At 33.3% G+C, this 24,425-nt stretch overlaps 1 protein-coding gene across 1 annotated transcript in view; it reads left to right on the top strand.

Moving 5' to 3' along the window:
* LOC129225602 (integrin alpha-PS1-like) overlaps positions 1-24,425 on the top strand; it is a 201,837-nt gene that overhangs the window by 136,511 nt on the left and 40,901 nt on the right. The window contains exons 2-6 of the mRNA XM_054860057.1: positions 9,955-10,085; positions 11,274-11,353; positions 12,380-12,562; positions 21,237-21,390; positions 23,091-23,295. Of these exons, the coding sequence (XP_054716032.1) occupies positions 9,955-10,085; positions 11,274-11,353; positions 12,380-12,562; positions 21,237-21,390; positions 23,091-23,295 (753 nt within the window). The remainder of the gene's footprint in view (positions 1-9,954; positions 10,086-11,273; positions 11,354-12,379; positions 12,563-21,236; positions 21,391-23,090; positions 23,296-24,425) is intronic.

Here is a 24,425-nt window from a genome sequence, read left to right on the forward strand (position 1 = left end):
AAAACAAATGATCAAAAAATAATTTATTTGGATTTTTAGTTTAAAATGCGTATGTATGCTTTTAGTTGGTTCCTACATCAACCGCAAACTATTTCCATAATATTGTAGTTTCTATAGTGCAATAGCCCCGTCCATGACGCATAATTCGAAAAAATATTTCTGCATAATTTATGAGGCATTCAATGGCGGGCGTCTCTTTGTGGCGAGGGCATCAATTCCCTCCGTCAGCTATTAATGAGATAAATAAAAAAAAAAAAAATTCTAGAAACTACATGGAAATGACAATGAACCCTCGTACTATACGAGTAATTCACACAACGAGCAAAAGAAAAATGTTATAAATGACTTCCTTATAGAGCGATGTTTCGCATTACGAACTGCATGGTGCATGGAGGAAGCTGTGGCGAGTCATTTTTAGCTAACGCAAGTATTTTTGTAAGTTTTCTTTGTAGCCTCAAAGAGATTGTTTCGATTGCCAAAATTATGAGGCTGGAGGTGGGACAGCTACGATATGGATGATTTTCTGAAAAAGCATAGCCAGAAGCTAATGAAGCTGAACTGGCACGGAAAGAAGTGGGTATTTATTAGTCTGAAGGAGGAGGAGGAAGAGACTGCCTCAGCAGAAAAGCAACCTTCCAGTGAAAGACGACAGATGCTGAAAGCGTGGGAAACTGTTGCATCGTACGTTGCGAAAAATCATTCAAAAAGACCAAGGGCGTGCACAGAAATTTTGGGGCCCGTCTCACATGATTTTTCCGGGTCCCTTCCATGTTGTTTACCCCTATATTTCACAACTAATTTTAAAAGTATTGGGCCCCCTTCAGGCTCTATCCCGGGCCAACAGGTGTCCCTTCTCCACGTCCCTGAAAAAGACTATGAGGCAGGGGTGCCCCCCCCCCCCAAGTTAAATGGTTCAAATCCTCCCCGCCCATTTTCCTCAACTCTTTTTTCCTTTTTTATTTTTAGCTCGCTTTTTTATTTATTTATTTTTTAAAATATTTATTTATTTATTTATTTATTCATTTATTTTTAACTATTATTGTTATTATTATTTTATTAGAAAAGTTCTGTGCTACGCCAATGACACATACACACACACTAAATAAATAAATGAAATGAAATATAAAGAGTAAAATAAAATAAATAATTCAAATTGAAAATAAATCAATAAAGTAAAATAAATAAATAACAAAAAATTTAAAAATCCTCTCCCCCATTTTGATGGCGCAACGTGCGCCATTATCAACCCTGTGGGCACCCCTGCTATGAGTTATGAATTTATTTAAGGAAATCGCAATCTCATTTTTGACAAATTTTAACCCTTTAAAAACCGTTGTGGAACATAGATGTCTCCTCAGTTCAAGTTTACTTTTAAGTTTTAAAATACTATGAAACTTCTCTGGAGCAACCACTCTCCGTTCCTGAAAAAGTGACCGTTGATGGAGGTGGTCGCTGTTACAGGTTATTTTTGAAGATGTAAAAAACAATAATTGCACCACAGCAGAAATCTTTTATGTTCTGCTTACAGTATGTAAAGAATATTATGATAAGAATATATAAAATAAGAAAGAAACTAAAATTTTTCTTCTCTGAAATATACTTCTTACATTATTATTCCATTAAAAAAAATAATGTTAGAGGAATATAATGTTACGTAATGTTAGGATTCACTTTAAAATGTGATAAGAGATATGTGTGTTTCAGATTCTTTGCGCGTTCTAAACCAACTTTTATTTCTAATTCAGTTTTTAAACGCAAAAAAAAAAAAAAAAAAAATGTTATTATTAGTGGGATCTGAGTACAACATGAGCCTACCTATTTATCACCTGGTCAAATGAACTAAAAATAGATTCTGACCATTTAAAGGACCCAGAAATGCCCCCGTTCTATTCGTAAACAGCAACTAAGTTTTGAGGACAGCCTTTTGAGTAACTACTTGTCCTTATTAAAATTCCACAATAACAGAAAACTGATCTGCGCCCTGTAAAACTAATAAAAATTAAAAAAATTAATGTGCTAGTTTCGATTCTGAACTCTTCAATTCATCTCTTTTTCCGATGGTCTCACTGACTCTTCATTTTCCCAATCTCATGAAGTGCTTTCATGAAAACTAAACCGCATTTTTTTTTAACGTCAGCCTCATCATTAAAAATCACTTGCGAGGGAAAAGACATAAATTGTATGAATTGTTCCCAAGTGCTGAAAAGTGCCTTTAACTGAAGGTCCTTGGGCGCCGATCTATTAAGGAGGTCATCAGGCGAAGACAGACACATCCAAACCACGCGGCGGAATGAATTGTGGTTACAAGTGGCTCGTGGCACCATTAGACCAGGCTGCAAAATGTGTTCCTCTTTTGAATTATTCTCTTTTAGCCTTCTTAAATGTCCACCACTCTTTTTTCTTCCTAAATTGAAATTTCTTACATGTTCTGAATCACGAAAGCCGTTTTTCAAATGAATGTGAGGTCTTATAATGGTGTGAGTTATGATGACGATCAGAAGAGACTGCTGCCTTTTTCCGTTTGAGCAGTTTTTTTTTTTTTTTTTAAATACCGTAAATCGTCAAAATACGTTCCGTTTCTTGTATTTATTTGTTTCATTTAATTTATTTAATGCGCTTTTTTTATTAGTAATTTATTTTTATTATTTATGTATTTATTTATTTAGTTTGCAAAAAAAAATAAAAACCTGTTGTATTATTTATTTGCAAAATTTAATTTCTTGATTATTAGAATGCAATTGATTATCAGCATAAATTTTCAACTTATTTCGTTTTGTTATTCAATTAAAATTCTCATTTTACCGAACCATCGTGCATTTTATGGCACGGAGCAGGGGTTTAAGGTATTTAAAGTCTTTTTACTGTGCTGTTTCGTTGAGCTTGGCGGATTACGACCAACAAACGCCTGTCCCCTTTTTGTAATACTTCTACTTTTTCAGCATCACTTATGCCAAAGTTTTTTATCCGTCTTTCTCAATTATATCGGTTGTATCATGCTAAGTATGCATCTCCGCAACATACAAAAGAAATTATAATTTCAAAATTTGAATAAAATTAATGCAATCGTCTTAAATTATTGAAATCTTTTATTTAATATCCATATTTCTACCTTGGAAACAAAATTCAACGCTTAAAAGTTTCATTAACATTAAATTCTTTTTTTTTAACTACTAGGGGACTCTGCCCTCAGCTCGTTAACGCTCACTAACTCCCGTCGCAAAGATTTAAATCGTCAATTATAAAGAAACAGATTAAAAACGCATTATGGATCAAATCCCCCCAAAATATTATTCCTTTGGATTAAAAAGCACCCCTTCCCCGGATTTCAAAATAGCTTGTACCAATTTGCAGAGCCTTAGGGGCTCATGAGCATTGAAAAACTAGTTTTGTACGTTTGCAAAGTTGCTTTCATATTCGTGGTCTCTTGTAATATATTTTGCTCTTTAGCTCGAGGCTTGAATTGAGTTTAGCCTAAAATTTTCCGTTAAAATCGAAATCCTTAAAGTTAGTGAGTAAGAAAGAAGAAACATGCGAATCGGAAAGACGTAACTATGGCAACGCCAAATAAAACATCAATAATTTTAATGGAGATGAGATTATTCTAACCTGATTTTTAACGACTTGTAACTTTTTTTTTCCTTTGGAGATAGAAGTTTAGTTTTTCAACCATAGGTCGAGTTAGATCTGGAGTAAAAAAAGCCGATCTTTTCAGTGGTGTCAAAAAGAAAACTGTAGGACAATTCCTTCGCTTTTTACTGAAAGATTTAATAAAGAAAGTAGTGCATAATTTTAGTTAAGCCTAAAAAAGGTCGAGCTAAAAACGCAAATTACTCCCGCCGTATTTAAGTTTGAGCATTGAAACAAATTGCATAGAACGCGGAAAATTCTACCCTTTCCAACGATATATAATATTAATATGTAAGTAATTTTTCACCCTTTTAATAGGCAATAATAGGCAATTTAAGCGAAGTTTGAGACTAAAAACTTAATTACAAAAAAAAAAAAAAAAACTAATTCGTATTTAAAAAAAAAAAAAAATAAAACTCCAGGTGCACACCCCCGGGACTCGAAGTAATTTTGTACAAAATTTCAAGGCTGTAGGTGCTATGGGGTCTCCTGGACGCACGTCTGCCACAGACTTCCTTCCAGAATTTCTTTGAAACCTTACTTTTATTTACTACTAGTGGCACCCGCACGGTTTTGCCCGTAGTAGAAAATTAAAAGGTCTTTTGGCTTGCCCATGTTACGGTTTCACGTTATGATAACTTTGTAATTTACTCGTCCATCTTATGATAATTTTGCTCGGGAAAATGTTCTTAAAATTAGAATAGAAAAAGAACAAAATCGAATTTTTTAAAAATCGCTTCGAGGTGCACACCCCCGTGCTACAAACTAATTCTGTGCTGAATTTCATGAAAATCGGCAGAACGGTCTAGGGGCTATGCGCGATAGAGAGATCCGGACAGAGAGACTTTCAACTTTTATTATTAGTAATGATAAAGGGATGACTACACTCTTTGCTGTCAGGAAAGTCCTTGTTTATGACAATTGTGTACCTCAAAGCCAGAACAACGAAAGTCACATAATTACAAGAGAGAGAGAAAACGTTTGTCTGGCGTATGCAAAGGTGGGACGCGCACTCTTTTTTTAGAATGATGTTCACGTTCACATTTCGCGATGCGGAAAACGGAAACTTACGTTTTCCACACTTTTTTGGACTTATGTTAGTCTGACTATGAGGTACAGAATTGTCATGTACCAAGTTCACATGCAGGAATTTATTATTATAATTAACTCTTGCTCGTTTTTTAGCGTAATGGTTACTTATATTTTCTTACTATATTTATCGAATCACGTAATCAGAGTTTCTACTGTTAAAACGAAGCAGTAATTTGGTTCAGAGTTAAGTGTTATTAGAGTCATTTGTAGCAAAAAAAAAAAAAAAAAAAGAAAAACCTAGTTCTGACGATTGAAACATCATTTATTCCCTTTTCGTTACTTTAAGCGAGAAAATTACCACCGAAGATGTTTTAGTTCAAGATATACATGTCAACATTTGGCTTGGTTGAAGAAAACGACAAAATTGAGACAGCAAGTTTTAAAAATTGAGGTCAGTTCTGATGTGTGGTTTTCACTTTCCACCAGAAATAACTCAAGAATACAGATTTTGAATTCGAGCCAAGATTTCCAACCATATTTTGTCTGCAAATGTCATCATATATTGTTAACGAGTTGCTGCACGTGGCTGTAATCTTTTTCGAAGCAACTTGAATTTAGGTTTCTTTTAAGTTGTAAGTTACTCTCTATAATTTATCTTAAGTTCCTTTGTTAGAATTAGAAGGGGAGATTAATTAAAATCTTTCGCGTTGGGAAGCAGTTTGATCTTGGTAACAGATTGTATCTATGATTTACAGTCTGATGCAAAGTCTGTTACAATTTAATGCGAAGTTGCGGTATTCGTACTGGCCAATTTATGTTAAAAGCTTTAGCTTAAACAAAGGGGGACAAATATAATCGTAGAAGAAACGCTTGAAGGTGATCACCCTAATGCTTTGAATCACTGATTTTATGTCAAATTTTATTGAAGTCGGTTAAACGGACTTGTGCTGTAAAATAGACAAACATTTTTTTCGCTTTTTTTTTAGTTAGAAGATTTGATTCAATAAAAATTCCAAACTATCCTAATTAACAAGGACATAAGTGTTGAAGTTTTACATATTTATTATAGAAAAGTAGAAATGATGAGTTGCTTTATTTATGATAGAGCACTTGTTAGAAGACTATACATGTTTATATAAATTTAATAGATTTTTCTCAGTACACTTGCTGTGTCATATAATTTACCTTAGAATCTTTCGGATGATGAGTTTCTTTCTTTATAATGGAATTCTTGATAGAAAAGATATAGTTGTGTTCCGGAGAGATAGCCGATGAGCTGGAAGCAAAAACAGACTTCTTCATTTTGTAATAGGTAGGATCAGCAAGAGCGCGAAAGCAGTAAACTTTTTGCTGCACGCGCCTTCTCGCTGATCGTTACAAAATGGTTGCTGATTGCAAAGTGAAGTGTCTCGTTTCCGCTTCCATTTCATCCGTCATCTCTCCGAGGCACAACTATACCATACACGTTTTCCATAAACTCAAAAGATTTTTTCTAAAGATAAATCCATAAGCGTAATAAAACACACGTTAAAATACATCATGGCACTTACAAAGCAAATGCACCTTGCATGATACATCAAACAAAAATTATCGATGTTTTGAACTACAGATATTCCTTAATATCACAGATTTCAATTCATATACACTCAAATAAAGCGAATTCATCGGTAGAAAAATCAAAGGTAAGAATATGTGACTTGTGAACATTTCTGAATTTTGACGGATTATGCCTTTTGATCAGTTTTAGAAACTGTTTGTCAGTGTGTGTTTCTGTGAGCACTTTTTGAGCGAGATCAACTGAAAAAGTAACGTAAGGATCTGAACGAAATTTGGTTCGCAAATCTATCGTAATGGAAACTGGTGCTGATTAGGTTTGGTTGCAATCGTTTCGAGGGCTGCAGAAAAATTTGATACCTTTTTTCGTTTACGGTAACATATTCGCGTTGTATTTCTGGTTTACCCTACTTTTCGCCACCATTTAAAAATTCTACCCTCCTTAAAAACATGAAAAAGTAAGGTTGAAACTGAAAATCAGGGGAAGGAAATTTCATGTCGACGAAAAATAGGGGACACAGTATTTCCTAAATTCCATTTCAAGTATTGTTGCATTATATACTTTTTATTGTCCATTCTTTTTCCCGATGAAAATATTTTCATCAAACCAGGAACTTCAATTCAATGAGGTGGTTTCCTTCAGTCAAAAGTACTACTTTTAGTCATTGAAATGGATAGAATGAGCAAGTAATAATAATAATAATAATAATAATAATAATAATAACATGGACCCAGAAAATACTTTTATTTTCCCAACAGTTTTTTTTTAAATTAATTCTTTTTAAATGTCCGATTTTTCAAACAAGGCGCGGTCTTTATGACGTCACAAATGATGCACTTTGCCGCATCTTTCTACTACGTTTCCACGTTATGATAATCAAGCAGCGAATTAAAATTGCACTCTACGCTTGCTATCAACCATATTGTTGCCAATACACATGAGTAAAGATGAGAATTAAATATTTTGTTCTGTGAATTTCAACACAGAATGGCATTTCATCATTTGTGATGTCATCGCCAAGAAATGTAAACAATGAAAAACTCACCGATTTAAATAATTTTTTTAAAATATTGAACTTAAATTAGTTAAAAAATGGTCAGATCCTATGTTTTTAAACATGCTCTTTCAGAAAAAAATACTTTTAAAATTTTGGAAACGACCCCATTCTAACTGCACGGTTTCCATTTAAACAAGATCTGTAAGATTTTCTTGCAATGCACTGAAGGAAATTTTATTAGCGTCAGTCGGCAATAATCATCATTAACAACCATCAAGGCACTTCCTGAGCACGTACGCAGCCTTTTTTCCTTAATGAACGAATGGGCGAGTGGAAATAATTTCGGAATGAACCGAGGAATATTTATTTAGTAATGTACCCCTTGTGGATTGCGTTATGCTTGGCCAGGAACGGAACATTTGGAGAATTATTCCGTTTGTATGCTAAATGTTTGACTAATGGACTTTTATTTTTCTTGTTTTGGGGCTTTCTTTGTCCAGTTTAGCTAAAACTGTTTGCCTTTAATTTGTAATTTCAGACTTAAAAGTTGACAAGAAGTAGGTTTAGAGCCGAATGAGTCTAATTTTTGAAAACTAACATCGGTTTTGAAAAAATAGTGGTCTTTAAGCATATGATTTAAATTTAAATTATTTTGAGTGGTTCTTTTTATAAATTTGAAAAACTATATTAAAAGAACGCAACTTCTTTTATGTAAAAGTAAAACTATTCCTTTTTGCAAAAGATGTCAAATTAATTCTTGCGATTTGTTTGACGTCATAATTGAAGAAGAACAAAGAAAGGATTTTTTATACTTTTTTTCTGTTTACAAATTTTAACATTTTAAGCTTGAAAAATGTCGATACAAGTAAAAAATAGAATCTATCAGTGCCTAGAGGCCAGAGAATCGTCTCACTAGCCCTGGTAGAACGTATGGTGTCTCTACAAAGGAAAAATTCTAAAAATTAACTGTCGTCCACAACGAAGGAAGAATACTTTATGTATTAATTTCACATAGAATTCACATTGAACTTCATCCTCATAACAAAAAAATATTTCGTTTCTATGCAGCTCAGTAACTTCTACTGTCTGACCACGGATTGTATGGAAAGAAACATCCGTTTTACAGCCGCCATAAATGGACGAATCTATTATTTTTTAGCGATTCAGCTTTTGCAGAAGCAGAGCCTCATTCAAATGAGCAGAATTCGCGCATCAAATTTTTACTTTTCCACCTCATTCAGATATATTCGTCTTATCTGGACGTTTGAAAATTGCATACAATCCATGGTTGGACAGTATATAATAATGCGATTTGTTCAACATTTATAGATGGATCCCAATCAAAAAAAATTTTTAATCGTGAAATAAAATATTCTTTAATTATTTTTCGGGTATTGTTTGTTCCTGTGCCACTTTGAGTAACAAATAATTATTATTTTTTACAGGTCTTCTACAAATGTTGTCACGTTTTGAGGGGAGGGGGATTCGTGAAATTGTAATAGTTTGTGATAAAGGGAGAGCAACAAGAGGCATAACATCATACATGTTGGTTAAAATAAAACATGTAAAAGTGGGATATTAAACATTTTTACTTAATTTTTTATCTTACATTTATTTTTGAAAGACAAACGCTATTTTCTTCAATTGATTTTGTTTGTTTTTTCCTTGATTTTACTCAGTTACGAAAAACATCGATGTTGGCTAAGATTTCTATTCAGTCTTAGTTAAAAAATTTGAATTTGAAAAGATTAAATTTAACTTGTTTATATGTATTTTATTCATGAAGAAAGATTTCGAAATCTAAAACACAATTATTTTTAGTTGCTCTTATATGTTAATTAATTACTTTTGTGCGGTAATTGTGCTTTTTGTTGTAAACCTTAATCGTATCTCATATAAGTAAAATACATACAGTCTGACTACCGATTAGATGGAAAGGCAACTTTCCAGTTTACAGACAGAAAGGGACGCATCTATTAGTTTTCAGAGATGTCAGCTTTTGCAGATCCATGTTAGCCATTAAATACAGCTATTTACGATGAATGATGACCAAAAAATATTTTTGCTTTCCTCAATTTGTTACTAACCCCCGAAACGTAAGGGTGATATAATTTTCATTGCAAAATGACAGCTGGAGCATACCTTTTATGTGACAATAGTTTCAAAGCAATGGTCTCTTATTTCTTGTGAAATCCTTAAAAATGTGAATTTTTGAAAGTGTCCCAGTACTTTTGGTCATATAGTGTATTATTTTACACTTTTGATCACTTTGATTAGTCAAAACTAATAAACAACCACATTTAATTACATTTCGATTTCATGTAATTTAATTTCGACTCGTGAAGATGAAAACTATAATTGCCACGCAGAAGCAATGTTTCTATTTTATCCCAACTAAATTTATGTCTCTATAGTTATTCTCCTGAACCACTAGCGCAGTCAGAAATATCTTATAGAGGGGGTTTTTTGATGAAAAATACCTTCTGGAGGGTTCTTTTTTTTTAAATCAAAAATACCTTCTGAAAGGGATTTTTTGGTCAGAAGAGCCTCCTACAGGTTTTTTATGATCAAAACAGCTCATTCGTATTGCATAAACTTTTGTGTTAGATTTTACATTTATGTTAAAACCAATGACTCTGGGGGGTGTTTTCACCCCCCCCCTTTCATTCATTTACTGCGCGACTGTCCTGAACATTTATATTAACTTATGCAGCGGTATGATTAGTCCTTTTTCGTTTTGCAGGTTACTCGTGGGATCTCCCCGCGCCTCTACTAGTCAACCAGGAACAAATCACTCTGGTGCCGTCTACCGATGCCCCATCAGCACGCATACGAAAGACTGCCGGCAGATCGACATCGAAAACGAAAGCGACCGTGAGTATTTATTATTATGAACAAATCTGGGATTATATGCACTGAAAAATCAATAGAAAACTTTTCACTGAAATTAGCACAAATTTCGTCTTTTTGTCTGGCCAATTTTTACTGACCTTTTCGGTTTTTACAGTTTTGAAGGCAATGACTTGTTTAATTGTGGAAACTAAAAAGAAAGTATGGTACATAATAATGCGGGCCTCGGTGGCCGAGCGGTATTGCTCAACAACTGCTTGCAAGCAAAGAGGCGCGGGTTTTCGATTCTCGCCTGCTGCCCTGGGTGTTCTTCTGATTTCCTTTGTATTGTAATAAAATCTGAATTGGTCTATTTGTCTTATTTGTCTGAGCAAAAGTCGGGCTTCCACCTAAATGGGGCTCGGTCAAACGGAAGCCTCTTATATTAGCCTCAAAAACGGATGAACGCCTGCGTTATCCATCACCTTGGGTGCTCCAAGGGGCTTCAAAAACCCAACAACACGTGTAATACACTAGACAGCCCGGTCATTACTTCCAGCGACTGCAGTACCGTTCTTATTTAGAACTTATTAGTCTGTATTAGTGAATAACCGATCTGGGGTGAAGGCAGATGTCATCTCATTGAATATGAGAGCGGCAACTAACTTGTCGATAAAAGTAAATTTATCTCACCAATGAGAGTGTCCGCAGCATAATGCGGTTCGACTTGTGAATTAAAGGCAAAGCTTGGATATTTAGCAGTAAGTTACCGCCCCTAAGCAAGTTCTAATGCCCCCCAGGACTACATGTAATGTACCAGACAGCCCGATCATCACATTGCGGACACTCGCTGGTCAGGTAAATTTACTTTATCTACCAGTCTGTTGGCACTCTCAGCTTCAATGAGATGACATCTGCCTCCAGCTCGGTTATTCATTAATCCAGACTGATGAGTTCTAATAAGAACGAAACTGCAGTCTGTGTATGTGATGACCGGGCTGTCTGGTTTATTGCAAATAGTTCTGCCTTATCCTTGGTTTAGGGGGTGGTAACTTACTGCTAAAAAGAAAGTGTTTAGCCAAAGGGAAAAACCGCACTCCCACTTCGGTCATCTGCGAACCAATTACAGCAAGTAAAACGGCACTAAGTCTTCGTAAACTGATACTGTTTGACTTTTAGGAATTCTGGTTATTTATCGTTCTGGGATGAAGATTGATTATTTTGATTTTTCAGCTCCCGATGACGACGTTATAAAGGACGATCAATGGCTAGGTGTGACGGTGAAGAGCCAAGGCCCTGGAGGATACGTGCTAGTAAGTTGTGCAATAATTTGTACGCTTGAAAAATCTAGTGAATGAATAAATTACTGATGCATATGAAAAATTGCTGATACTGTGATTAAGTGAAAAATATTGTTTTGGCACCGACATTTAAGGCTTCAGCATTGTGCAGAAATTTGTAAATGCTACCTTATTTAATATAAATATATTTTTTAAGCGACGGAAAAGTGTGATCAGAAATCAACTACAGATATCTCAACATATCTAATACACAGTTTTTTTTTTTCAAATAAGAGTTCTAAAGAAGCGTATCATTATTAATGTCAGCGTGTTTTTCCATACCAATGAATATTGTAAATTCAAATCTTTTTTATTTAATTTTAACACGTTGACTGCCAACGTTGTTTACACTTTTTTGGGTCTCATTAGCTATCCTAATTTAATCGCATCGCATAGTTTCAAAAAATTTTATTCTTAAAACACGTTGACAGAGAAGATAATAAACTAAACTTAAAAATTTTTTATCAAAGTGCAATGTAAAATTTAAAAGAATAATAAATTAGGGCTCATGATTTAGCTTTAGTTCATTAAGATCATCCAAGTGGCCGAAATTCCGATTCCAGGTAGTCAACTCTCTGAGCCTCACATTACGGATTATCTCGTTGATGACAGTCAAAGGGTTACGTTTTAGGGGAGATAGCTTAAGATCTTTTTAAATTAAAAATATATATATATGTTAAAAAATTCCTATAAAAACTTCCCTTTACTCTTCACTATTTGTTTTTCTTTTTTGTAATGAAAACAATCCTTAAAATATTATGTTTTTACTGCTCTCCGAGCATTTGCATTGCTTAACATTTTTCAAAAGTAGTTAAAATGAACTATTATTTACATAAGTTTCCATTTATAACTTTTGTGCAAATATTTGTTACTACTCATTCTTTCACCAAAATTGATTACTCCTCATTCTTTCAACAAAGGAATCCTTCCCGAGCGTAAAAAGTGATTGCAAATCATTGTACTTTTCAATATTTTATTTCATTAATTTTCATTTTAAAGGCGTGTGCCCATCGTTACATCAAGAAAGGTCCGGACTACCAATGGGGTTTGGGTATATGTTATTCGCTGAGCCAAACACTGGAGAACGACAGAGAATGGGAACCCTGTTTCAACCGCCCCGTCGCCAAAGCTCACGAGCAATTCGGATATTGCCAAGCTGGAACCAGCGCAGATATCTCAGAAGTAAGTATAACTAGTCGAAAGTTGAATTTAGAGTCATTTCATGTCAAGTGACCTAGGGGTCTGCACTCGACCATCTCCGAATTGGATGAAACTTTATAGAAGTGTAGAGATGTCTTGGAAACTAACCTATGCAAATTTTCAGCTTCCTTGATCCAAATCCTGAGGATCTAGGATCTCCGAAAAATGTAATCCGAAATGGCGGATCAGCTTTTTGTGTCAAATTGCCAAGTTCAGATTAAGTTTAAAGAAAATTTTATTACGCTGAAAGCCTGAAATTTTAGGCACCTGAAGTACAATTGGTCGTTAATATATACAAGTATTTTTGTGAATTTGAGCTCGTTAGGTTTTGTGAAGCATGCGCGTAAACTTGTGAAAAAGTGCGATATGGAAAATTTTTCGTGAATTTTACGTTGTCATAAAATCTGAACAAAAATAATTCAAAAGCTCGTACTTCGTTCACATGAAAAAAAGTTCATTTTCAATGCGCTGTAGCTCAAGTTTGTCACCTTGCTTCTTCTTTTCGTTGGTACCATTAGAAAGAACATACTTTTTCCTAAAAAAATAGTTTTTTTTACGATGGTGTTCTTTCAGATAAGCGTATAAAAATGAACTTGAAATACTATTTATCGTTAGCGAGAAATTCTCGTTCCACAATAAATAAAGAATGGTAAATGCCATGGGGGGGGGGGGGGGGGGGGTACCGACTAATAATGATTTTGCAACTGTTATAAATCAGAAATTGTTTTTCATTCATCTTTTAAAGAGATACTTTGCAAATGAAATATGATAGAAGAAAATTGTCTTGTTCTGTCTGATGTATCAGTCTGCTTTTAGAACAGGATATTTTTCTGTTTCTATCATATTTAATTTGCAAAAGAACTTTTAAAAATAGAATTAAAAACTATTTCTGACTAATAACAGTTGCAAAATCCCTATTAGTCAGTTCACACGGGATTCACCATTCTTTATTTATTGTAGAACGAGCTTTTCTCGGTATCGACAAACAGTATTTCAAGCACATTTTTTTACCCTTATCTGAAAGAACACCATCAGAGAGAAAAACTATCTTTATAGGAAAAAATATGTTCTTTTTAATGGTACAAACGAAAAGAAGATGCAAGGTGATAAATTTGAGCTACAGCGCATTGAAAATAAGCTTTTTTTCATGTGAACGATTTTGACAGCCACTTTGGATGCCAATATCTGTTATAAAATCAATATTTACGGTCTGCTGTTACAGCCCCTTAAAAATATGTATATTGATAATAGGAGAACAAAGTACGAGCTTTTGAATCATTTTTGTTCAGAATTTATGACATTCTAAAATCCAGGAAAAAGTTTCTCCACTGCGTTTTTCTTGCGACTTTGCATGAGTGCTACACAAAAGTTAATGAACTCAAATTCATAAAAATACCAGAACATGTTGACAACCCAAAGTATTTTAAGCCCTTAAAATTTCAGGCTTCCAGTGTAATAAAATATTCCACAACCTACTCTTAAACATGGCAATTCGTTACGAGAAACAGAATTTCGAGCTCAATTTTTTATCCTTAAACAAAAGAACACCATCGGGAAAAAAAACTTATTTTGAAAGGAAAAAATCAGTTCTTTCTAATGTTTTTAACGAAAAGAAACTGTGAGGTGACAAACTTGAGCTATAGCGCTTTGAAAATGGGCAATTTTTCACTTGAACGGTTTTGATAGCCATTTGGATGACAATATCTTTTAGAAAATACATATTTAAGCTCTGCAACTGTAACCCTTTAAAAACAAGTATTTTTACAATAGAATTACGATACACGAGCTTTTGAATTATTTTTGTTCAGATTTTATGACAAACTAAAATCCAGGAAAAATTTTCCATATCATGCTTTTTCACAAGTTTATGCTCATGCTACACAAAATCAAACGAGCTCAAACTCACAAAAATACTTGAATATATTAACTGTTAAATGTACTTTAGGTGCCTAAAATTTCAGGCCTTCAGCGTGAGAAAATTTCCTGTAAACTTAGTCTGAACTTAGCAATTTGACGCAAAAAGCTAGTCCGCCATTTTGGATCACATTTTTCGAAGATCCTAGACCCTCAGAATTTATATCTAGGAAGCTGAAAATTTACATAGGTTAGTTTCAACCAGGGGCGGATCCAGACTATGGATTTGGGAGGGGAACTTTTCTAGCAAGTATGTTTATGGGGGTGGGGGAGTTATATGAAATTACTCATTGAAAAATAACCATAAATATTGAGTTTTACAACGTATCTACTGCTTCTTAATGCCTCTTATGAAAAAAATGTATTCATTACAAATTCTAAAAGTACAATTCTTAAATAATTAGTTTAAAAAGTTTGTTCATTTTTCTATTTGTATGTGCTTAAAGGAAATAATATTTGCACCAGTGGTTCAACCACAAAAGTTTTATAGAGGGTGCACTTTTAAAATTTTCACCATCTGATAGGGCGGTTGTTGAAAAAAAATGTTGAAATTTTAGTCTTAAGGACGCAGTTTTAGACAGCCTCTGGTGATGTTACGAAAAAGAAAGGTTTGGGGGCCACCTGCGGAAATTAAAGTTTTAAAAACGCAATTATAGGCGATATTTATTGACGGTAGGGTCAGAAATGAGATTTTTTTGGGGGGCTGCCTCCGTTTTTTTTGTAAAATAGATTTAAATCGAAAATCCCTCCGCTAAATTTTCTGAAATTGAATTTCCAAAAACGCAGTTACAGACTAACTTTGACAATACATCGAGCAGTACGGTTCTGGGGCTTTTCCCAAAAAATGTTTCGAAATTGAAGTCCTAGAAAACGAAGTTTTTGAGCGATATTCGGTAATAAAGGATTTAAACGCTTTCCCCATTAAATTTTTCAAAACCTTAATTTTTTAATGTTCAGAATTTCTACAGGAGCATTCGGACCCTTGTCCGGAAATTTTTCGTTATCGACATCTTAAAAAAATGACTGTAGACCATATTTGGTAACGTCAGGGGTTTGGCAATTTTTCAAAATTGAAGCTCCAAAAAAGCAATTTTAAACGATTCTCGATGTTATTAGAATGCGAGGTGTTAGGTAGTTCTCCCCTTTAAAATTTTCAAAATTGAAGTCCTAAAAACAAGATTTGAGACGCGCTTTAAAGGTATTGGCAGAGGAAGCGGACTTCCGACATTATGAAGACTTTCTTATTTTTAGACCGACTAAAAAAGGCGACTGTTTCCAAGGTACGTTCTATTGTTCTCTTCAATTATAGGAAATGTTTTACAAAAACATTCTACTCGGCCTTCTGGGGGGATCACGGATCCTGTCGCCCTGTGTCCCCCCCCCCCTCCAGCCTCCACCTCTAATTGCGCCACTGAATTGCAGTAGCTTTAAATATAATGATCAATCCTTCACCAAATAAATGCAAAAAACAGTTTAAACAGGTTTGTCTTTATTTATTTATTTATTTTTATGCAGGGAAGAGGGGAACATTCCCCAGTTCTCCTCTTTAGATCCGCTTTTGCAATTATCTCCTATCTTTTTCTTGCGCCTTTCTTATAGTTCAAGTTTTGAAAAATGGAATTATTTTCCCGTACTCTCTTTTGAAAATTTTTAGGTACACTTGGGATTTTGGAGGGGGAACGTTCCCCCAGTTCCCCTCCCGTGGATCCGCGCCTGGTTTCAACGACATCTGTACACCTTTATAAAGTTTCATTCAAATCGAAGACGGTCGAGTGGGGACGATTTGAAATATTAGGTCAGTTGACGTGGAATGACTCTTTAATGAATGTTATTTCAGATAGCCACGACGAGGGAATATAAAAGAAATTAGAAGGCATCAAATGATTGAGTTGGAAGCGCACTCTTGTTTATAAGCATATATCTTTTTAAAAATATGCAAATAGATTTATTTGACTTACAATACATATGCGATCAATATTAATGAAGTTAAGTCATCCAAAAAAAAAAAAAAAAAACTGAAGACATTTTGAGGCTAGTAGATAAAATTGTAAAAGGTGGGACCTAGTTTAAATTCGGGAATGAACTGTAGAGGTTCTACTAAGAGCAAGTACTAAAGAGCTCTATGGAATAAACCGGGTTTTCGGGAAGGGGATTTTGACACTTTCCAAATCATGCGAGTTTTGAAATGTTTTGATTTGTAAACTCTCAGTGACATGAAACATTTTTTATAATGGTTAAAATTCAAGATCTGTGCAGATAATAAAAACAGAGACCTAAATAGATAATAAAAATAAAATACAATTATAACTACTACTTAAGTTGTTTATTGTTCCATCTCGTCACTTCTTTCAGATATCTTCACACAGTATCGGATCTAGGGGGAGCTAGCCAGGAGGCACTTTAACCAGGTCGCAAAACTTCTGAGGAGCGATAAATTCACACTTTTTCTGTGTTTTTCTGAAACTTGACGTAAAAACTTGAAGAATGGGTGAAGGTAACAGTTTCAAGTTCAAGTTTTTGCTCGGATTCGGAGAATTCGTGGATCTGGCAACCGACACTGTTGTCTTGCTCATGTCTTTTTGCATTGAAAAATCAAAGATGATTCCTTGCAATCTTGACAAACGTATCTGCAATTCTTTGCAACAAATTGCTGCTATTTTAACGTTGAGTTTTTTTTACTTTTTATTAAAAAGTAAAAAAATATATAACTTTTGGATTAAAAGTTTTTAATTCAAAAGTTATAATTTTTTTTCGTAAAGAGAAAGGCATTTTGGCACGAAATTCTTATTCGGAACTCCAGCGCTCGAATACGCTACCTTGCGGTGATTTACAAAACTGCCGATAAAACTAAAACATTGCCACGTTGCGTTTCACGTGTGTCTGTTGACGTAAACACAGGCAGTTTTTTCTGAGTATTTATTAACGCAATTGATGAGTCTTAGTTTGCTTTCAGCTACAGAAATTAATTCGTCCCTTAGTAGTATTCTCGAGCTTCTCAAAATAATTCGAGAGAAATAACTCAGCAACAAATGCAAAACAATAAACGCTAGCCAAGCAAGGCAAAGAAGTATCATCTTCTTTCGATAATAATTTGTAATGTCATATTGAATTTTCTAGCATTAATTGTTGTTCTTGTCAGGCCACAATTATTATTTAGTTTTATCAAGAAATTGATAAATATCGAATTCAACATCGTGGAAATAGCTGCTTAGAACTACGAACTACGTAGTTTGCATTAATCTTTGACGTTTAGTAATGCTTCTTGAATTCTCATTTCTTTCTACGTGGACCAGAATATCCACAAGACTTTGAAAATTAATTTAAAAAGAATAAAGCGAAAAATATCATACATACGAACAAAAATCACAACACTTTTAGCATTTTCTTCGTTACCACATGCGTTTGTTTTAGTTTTTAAGTCGGCCATTAGACAGTGACTGCAGTGCCCCCCATAGTTCGTTGGAGTTGCGAATTAATCGTGTTTTCCAAATTTTAGCCCATTGGGTGCCATTGTCTCGGAAAGTTGGTGAAAAATCATTTTTTTTCATGCATGCTTTTTATTATCCCATTCAACAAATAAATTGTTGCATCAGAATGTATTCGACTAGTAAACGCTTTACTTTAATACTGTAGGGCTATTCATTAACACTGACTTTAGTATCGAAGAAGAGGTCCTTAATCTGTATGTCTCTCTTCCTCCTGCTTTTAGCGCTTTGCGCTAAATGTAATATAATTTGTCATGGAGATGGATAAACGACATAATAAAGTTTACACGATGAGTTATAGGCGGGCAGGTATGACACTTCTTTCAAAACAAATGATGTTTTTTTTTTCTTTTTCACGTACCCGAATTGAAACGGTGCTTAAAAACATTTTGCTCTCGCAAGACTATTTTTTTTTTTTTGCTGCTTTATGCACGAGATCGAGTGCTTGTTTTGTCATCTATTAAAATCTTTGAAAAAAATATTTGATTTGTTGATAAACTTAAGAAGTTTGAAAAATGTGAAACTGTGCTCTACCTTAAAGGTCTAGGCGGAGGATGGAAGATTTGAGTGCTGTGCTTGGCAGTAAGCCAAACAAACTAAAAACATGAAAAAAAAATTTAAAATAATAGTATTATTATCATGAACAAAACTGAATGGTCCTCTCAATTAACCAGTGTTTGTCTGATAATGAGTGGTCATTGTCTGATAATTAATAAGTTTTAAAATTAAATTTAAAGAGAAAAGTATATTAAGCTATAAAGTTTTGTTGCTTTTTTTTTTTTTTGCTTTCTCTTGAAAAGCTTTGAATTTCTTAAAATCTTGATGCTATTGGGAGAATAGAAAAAGCAGATTATTTTAACGCAAGAATTTTTATCTAAAAGCAGCATAGAAGATGAAGGAGTGAGTTTTCAGGTTCTAAGACAAATTTAGAAATGTTGCTTTCATGATCCTAATTTGTTTAACATTGCCTTAAGAAAATTGTAAAAACTGTATTTCAAAAAAAAAAAAAATCTGCCATGTGAATTTCTGTCCTTTGTGAGAAAGTTTCTTCTTCAATTCTACCAGTAGAGTTTGGAATAATAATTGAGTTAAACTGAAGTTAAATTTAAAAACTCATTTAAATCAAAAGACTTCACTACACCCCAAGTTCACTAGTAGGATCGCAGATTGAGTAAAATATAGTTAAGTTTCTTCGTATAAGTTTTCCTCCACTTTAAACCTAAATCCCTGCAAAGTTTCTTTGAAGATGTTTTCCTTCTATCATTAAATAGTAGAGAATTGTAAAGGGTCATAAATATTAAAAGGATTTCCATTTTAAAAGTACGCTTCTCTTTTTAAACTAATCTGCAATCTATTCGTATTTGTTGCTCTTCTAGAAACAAATTCACTTTATTCAAGTTTTTTATTTGTTCTGACCAACAAGATTAATTTTAATAGCAGGTTTGGTACTCTGGTTCAAAAAGGTTGACTGCCCTGTTATACCTACATCAAAAAGATATTGAGCACCATTTCTTTTTACTTCCTTTTACAAAAAAGGAAGTATTGTATTCGCAAAAAAAATTTCACTCAAAATTCGACCTTAATTTCCATTTTGCTCACCCCTGAATTAATGTTGAGTTTTTTTTTCAACCCGACCACACGCGGATAAGTGCCTAAGAACGTATAAACACTGGAAATATCCATTTTGACATTCCCCGAGTTAATTACAACGACTTTTTTCGTGACGCCTAATGTACATATGTATGTTGCATAACTCAAGAATGGTATGTCCTAGAAAGTTGAAATTTGGTTCGTAGACTATTAGTAGGGTCTAATTGTGCACCTCCCCTTTTGGTTGCATTCGGGTGTTTCTAAAGAGATCTTTTGCCCCTTCTTGAGGGGAAATCATTGTTAACTTCAATGTATACTTAAGTGGTGTTATAATTTGGTGGATACTTGGCAATATATCGCCAGTCTTTTGGTCGCCAACTTGGCGACAGATTTGGTGATTTTTTTAATTTTTTTTAAAATCTGGTTTCAATTTGGCCACTGGGGATATTTGGAGAGTAAATTATTGAATCACATTAAAATTGCCAATAATTGGAAAATGACATTAAAATTGGAGTAAAAGGAAGTCATGTGATGCACACATCAGCTTGTCTAAGTTTATAGATATATTTTTTGTCTCACATTTTTCAAAATCCTCAGACAAATTTCCGGGATAAAGGGTTTTTTTTTTTTTTTTTTTTTTGTAGTTGCAATATTTTTACATGATGACTTCTTATCGAGCCATTCCTGACCACATTTAGAGAAACTGCACTGTTGACTTTTATTGGTATTTAATGTTATTAGCTTTCATGCTTAAAAATTTCTTTTAAAGGATTCTTAGTTTGAATTTACTTATTTTTTATTTTAACTGTAGAACAATATTTTTGAAGAAGCCATGCTTTAGTTTTTGTGAAGGCAATGTGAATTCAATATCCCATTCCAGGGTTGGAAAATATCATGATATTTTCTAAAATATCGAAACTATCTGATATTTTGATACATATCGGATATTTTCAATTATCAAAAATAATTTTCAATTAGCACATTAGTCTTCAAAATAGTAAATGCATCCTCAAATCGCTCTTTATTTAGTTATATTTATAATTACAATATGTAGATTTGAAATTAAGATTTCTTTCATTATTTATATCTAATATTTCATTTTACATTTGTATCAATTTTAATGACGTTAATTAAGCATTAGCTGTTTTACTCATTTTCCTTCTGTTAGCTACAGTTATATGACTCCAAAATAAATAATATACATTTATCAGTGCAGTCATAAGATATTTTCATTTTTTCTGAGTGATGTTTAATATTTTATTTATACACTTTTCATATGTATTAAATTGTTACATTACTAAAAATTTCATTAATATAAAATACAAGTAAAAAAGGAATATTATATTATTTTGTTACATTAATGATATATCAATGCATTATAAAAATATAGTACTTAACTTTTTGGTTATGTTTAATAATAAATGAACAATATTACTATGATTAATGTACTTTTATATTGAAAATACCATAGTTGAAAAAATAAATATTGAAAATACCAAAATATCATATTTTCAAAATAAATATTGGATTTATATCGTGATATATATCATGATATATATATCGACTGATATATATCGCCGAACTCTGTCCCATTCCGTATCACTCTTGCTTTATAAAACTGAACTATTGAATTGCTTGTAACTTTATATATTTCTACTGATAAATAGGACCACAAGCTTGTCATTGGTGCTCCAGGACCATTCACATGGAAAGGTACAGTGTTTGTAAACAGTGTGAAGTTTGGAATACGGGATGATAAAAATTGGTATTTGGGACCTCTGCTTGATAATGAAGCACCTGTAGAGAAATACAGTTATTTAGGTACAGTATTTCTTATAAGAAATTGCAAATTTTAAAAAAGATCTTTGCAAAAGTTATTTTGGTGTCATTTTTGATGTTTTTTATGGAATGGAATTCTGGTGACAGCGTCATTTTTATGCATAGACCTGCCCAAACGTAACGTGTGGCATCTGTAGTTGCCAGAATGGAGAGTCCATTTCTAGAAATAATTATTTAAAAAGATCTTAGAGTATTTTTGTGAGACCTAAATTATTTCGCGCTCTTTGCGGTGGCCCATTACCAGAACAGATGAGAGCTGGGCCTGATTTAGATGTAAGCCTGAGAAGCATGGACTTTGGGGCCCCATAAAAATTAATTACTTTTTTCCATAATGAATGTCTTCATTTGTTTTGCACTATAAAATTTTCTTCATATTTTTTATTCTAGTGTAAGTCTAAAAATTTGATTTTTATTGCTGGCTCTGTTTTAACAAGATTTATGAATTGAGTAGAAAATAAACTCGCTCCCATGGAATGAGAAAACTATCTGAGGTGACATCTAGAGTAGAATGAGACCACTCAGATGTGTATCTCTATGTTAGTACGGAGTAGTTAGTTAGTACTATTACTGTTTAAATAAGGCATTTATTTTGTTTTTGTTGATTTACAATATTTTAAGATGTTTGAATCTTTTATAATTGTTTATTTATATAAGTTTCAAATTACAAATAATACATTACAGTGACATAATCAAAACATATATATATGTATTTACACCATGTAAATGTCAATGGGGTCAACCTAAAAATAAATCAGTATTTTTTTTTGGGGGGGGGGGGTATCAGTTTTTTTGGATACTATGCCATTTTTTTGGCGGATGGGAACCTCTACAATGACAAAAACATATGCGATTGAGCACGTTTTTCAATTCTGTAAGTCAAGAGGGCCTCCACTGGTTTGTTGTGCTTACAGTAATAAAATTTCTAAACCGGGCCCTGGATGAGAGGCCATGTCAGCCTAGGTGCCAGTCTTGGAATTTCAGTAGTATATCTGTTCTATGTTTTATGGCGGGGAGGAGGGAGGCCCTGCGACTAAACTAACAAGGAACCTGTCTTGGCGCTCAGCCACCCCTGCCCATTGCATGGTTAACAGTCATGGTTTCTAGTTGAACATTTTCCACTCCTCCCTTCGGAAATCAAGTCGAAATTTTTATCAGGAATTTAAGTGTGCAGCTTTTTCTTCATTAACTCTACCCTACACAGGGTTTGCTTTCATACATCCAAGTAGTATTTCTTGTGAATAAACACCTTTCCTACAAGTAAACATTTTATTCACCAGCCCTTTAACATTTTGATTGCCAATGTGCCAATCATGCAATGTTGCCTGATACAAGTTCTCACCAAACAGTTAATACCTTGTAAGTTTCCTATAAATGTTGATTTTTTATTATTTTTTCCTGTGTCAACTTTTTTGAACGCTATATGTGATTATAAAAATCTGATGATTATCTAAAGTTTATCCCAGTTGTAAGAGAAAATATTTTTCTGAAACATTTCCTAAATGAAAACAAAATCCTAGGGTAAGCCCTCATCATTATTTTGTATTTATGACTTTGACATGAATTATTCTCGGATAATAATTCACAAATTACTTACAGATTACCGACTGAATAACATTGATAGCTATTTATTTTGGAAAATGCAATCAAAAAATAACATTTCAATATGATCTATTTCCTCCAAGGTATGTCAGTAACATCTGGGAAATTTTTTGGAAATGAGACAAGTTTTGTTGGTGGTGCACCTCGTGGAAATGGAACGGGCCAAGTTGTATTCTTTGCTAAAGATAAAATGGAGTCCATCTTTCTTGTGCAGCTTGTGTTGAATGGAGAACAATTTGCTTCATCTTATGGATATTCTCTGACATCTATAGATATTAACAGCGATGGGCAAGTATATAAAAACTTCTTTCTTTTTTTGAACATCTGTAAATTAAAAATAATTAATCTATTTTTTTCTTTCTCACTGTTTGTTTTGTTTCTCTCAATATCAAATGTAATGAATACATATTATGCTGTGAATAATGTGATTTATGTAGTATTCTAACCTACTTTACATATTTGTAGGGTTTTTTTTAATTCAACAATATTTTTAAGAGCTTATGGCAAAGGAGTTAATTCCTGATTCCGCACTTATTGCGTAATTTTTAATTCATCTATTTTCTACTTCTAAGAAAGACCCTTGCTAGAGTTTAAAACATGGCATGAAATTTAGTATTATTTTACTTTGAAATGCTTAAACTATTTTTTATTAAGTTTAACCCAGTTACAAATAATAATAATTGGCAGACTAGAAACTGTGATAGGTTTCAAAAGTATGACTTCCTGAGTGAGCTAAATCACAGGTTCTACATAAAAGCTTTTGAAACTCCGCCAATTTACGGGGAATAATTTAAATATAATACGATTTTATGTATGAAAATGAAGAAAAAAAGAGAAGAGGGAGAAAGAGAGAGAGAAAGGAAGAATGTTTTATGAGAAATGCTCAGATACTACTAAATGTCAGAGTTCAGTATTTGAATGTCATTAAAAAATATGTTTAAAAAATCTGTTGTATTAAAATTTGCTACAGTTTGTCAACTTATTAAATGCTGCTGAGGAAGAGATTTTGTAAATACTATAGAGCTCCAATCATATGATTCAATTGGGACCAAACTCCATTTGAATAATAAAGTACAGAGAGCTAGATTTTTTTTCTGGAAAAAGGGTCTTTTAACTAACCCTCTTTTGACGACTGTGACTCTGAGGTCACATCAAACTTCATCGCATTTCCCAATAGGATCTTTATTCTTTCTTCACCAGTGGGCCTTGAGTGGTGCAATATTTCTGCTTTGCACTTAGGTTTTCGGGACTGACACAGGTTATTATTTCAGTCGTAGAGTTACAAACCTAGTTTGAAAATGTAAAAAACTTTAAAAACAAAGGTCCACTTTATATGTGTTAAATACATTATTCTGTAACATTCTGTACATCAAATTTTTTTTCAACAGGAAATAATAGTTTGGGCAGTATATTGTTAA

The sequence above is a fragment of the Uloborus diversus genome, chromosome 7 (assembly GCF_026930045.1).
Source record: "Uloborus diversus isolate 005 chromosome 7, Udiv.v.3.1, whole genome shotgun sequence".
NCBI lineage: Eukaryota > Metazoa > Arthropoda > Arachnida > Araneae > Uloboridae > Uloborus > Uloborus diversus.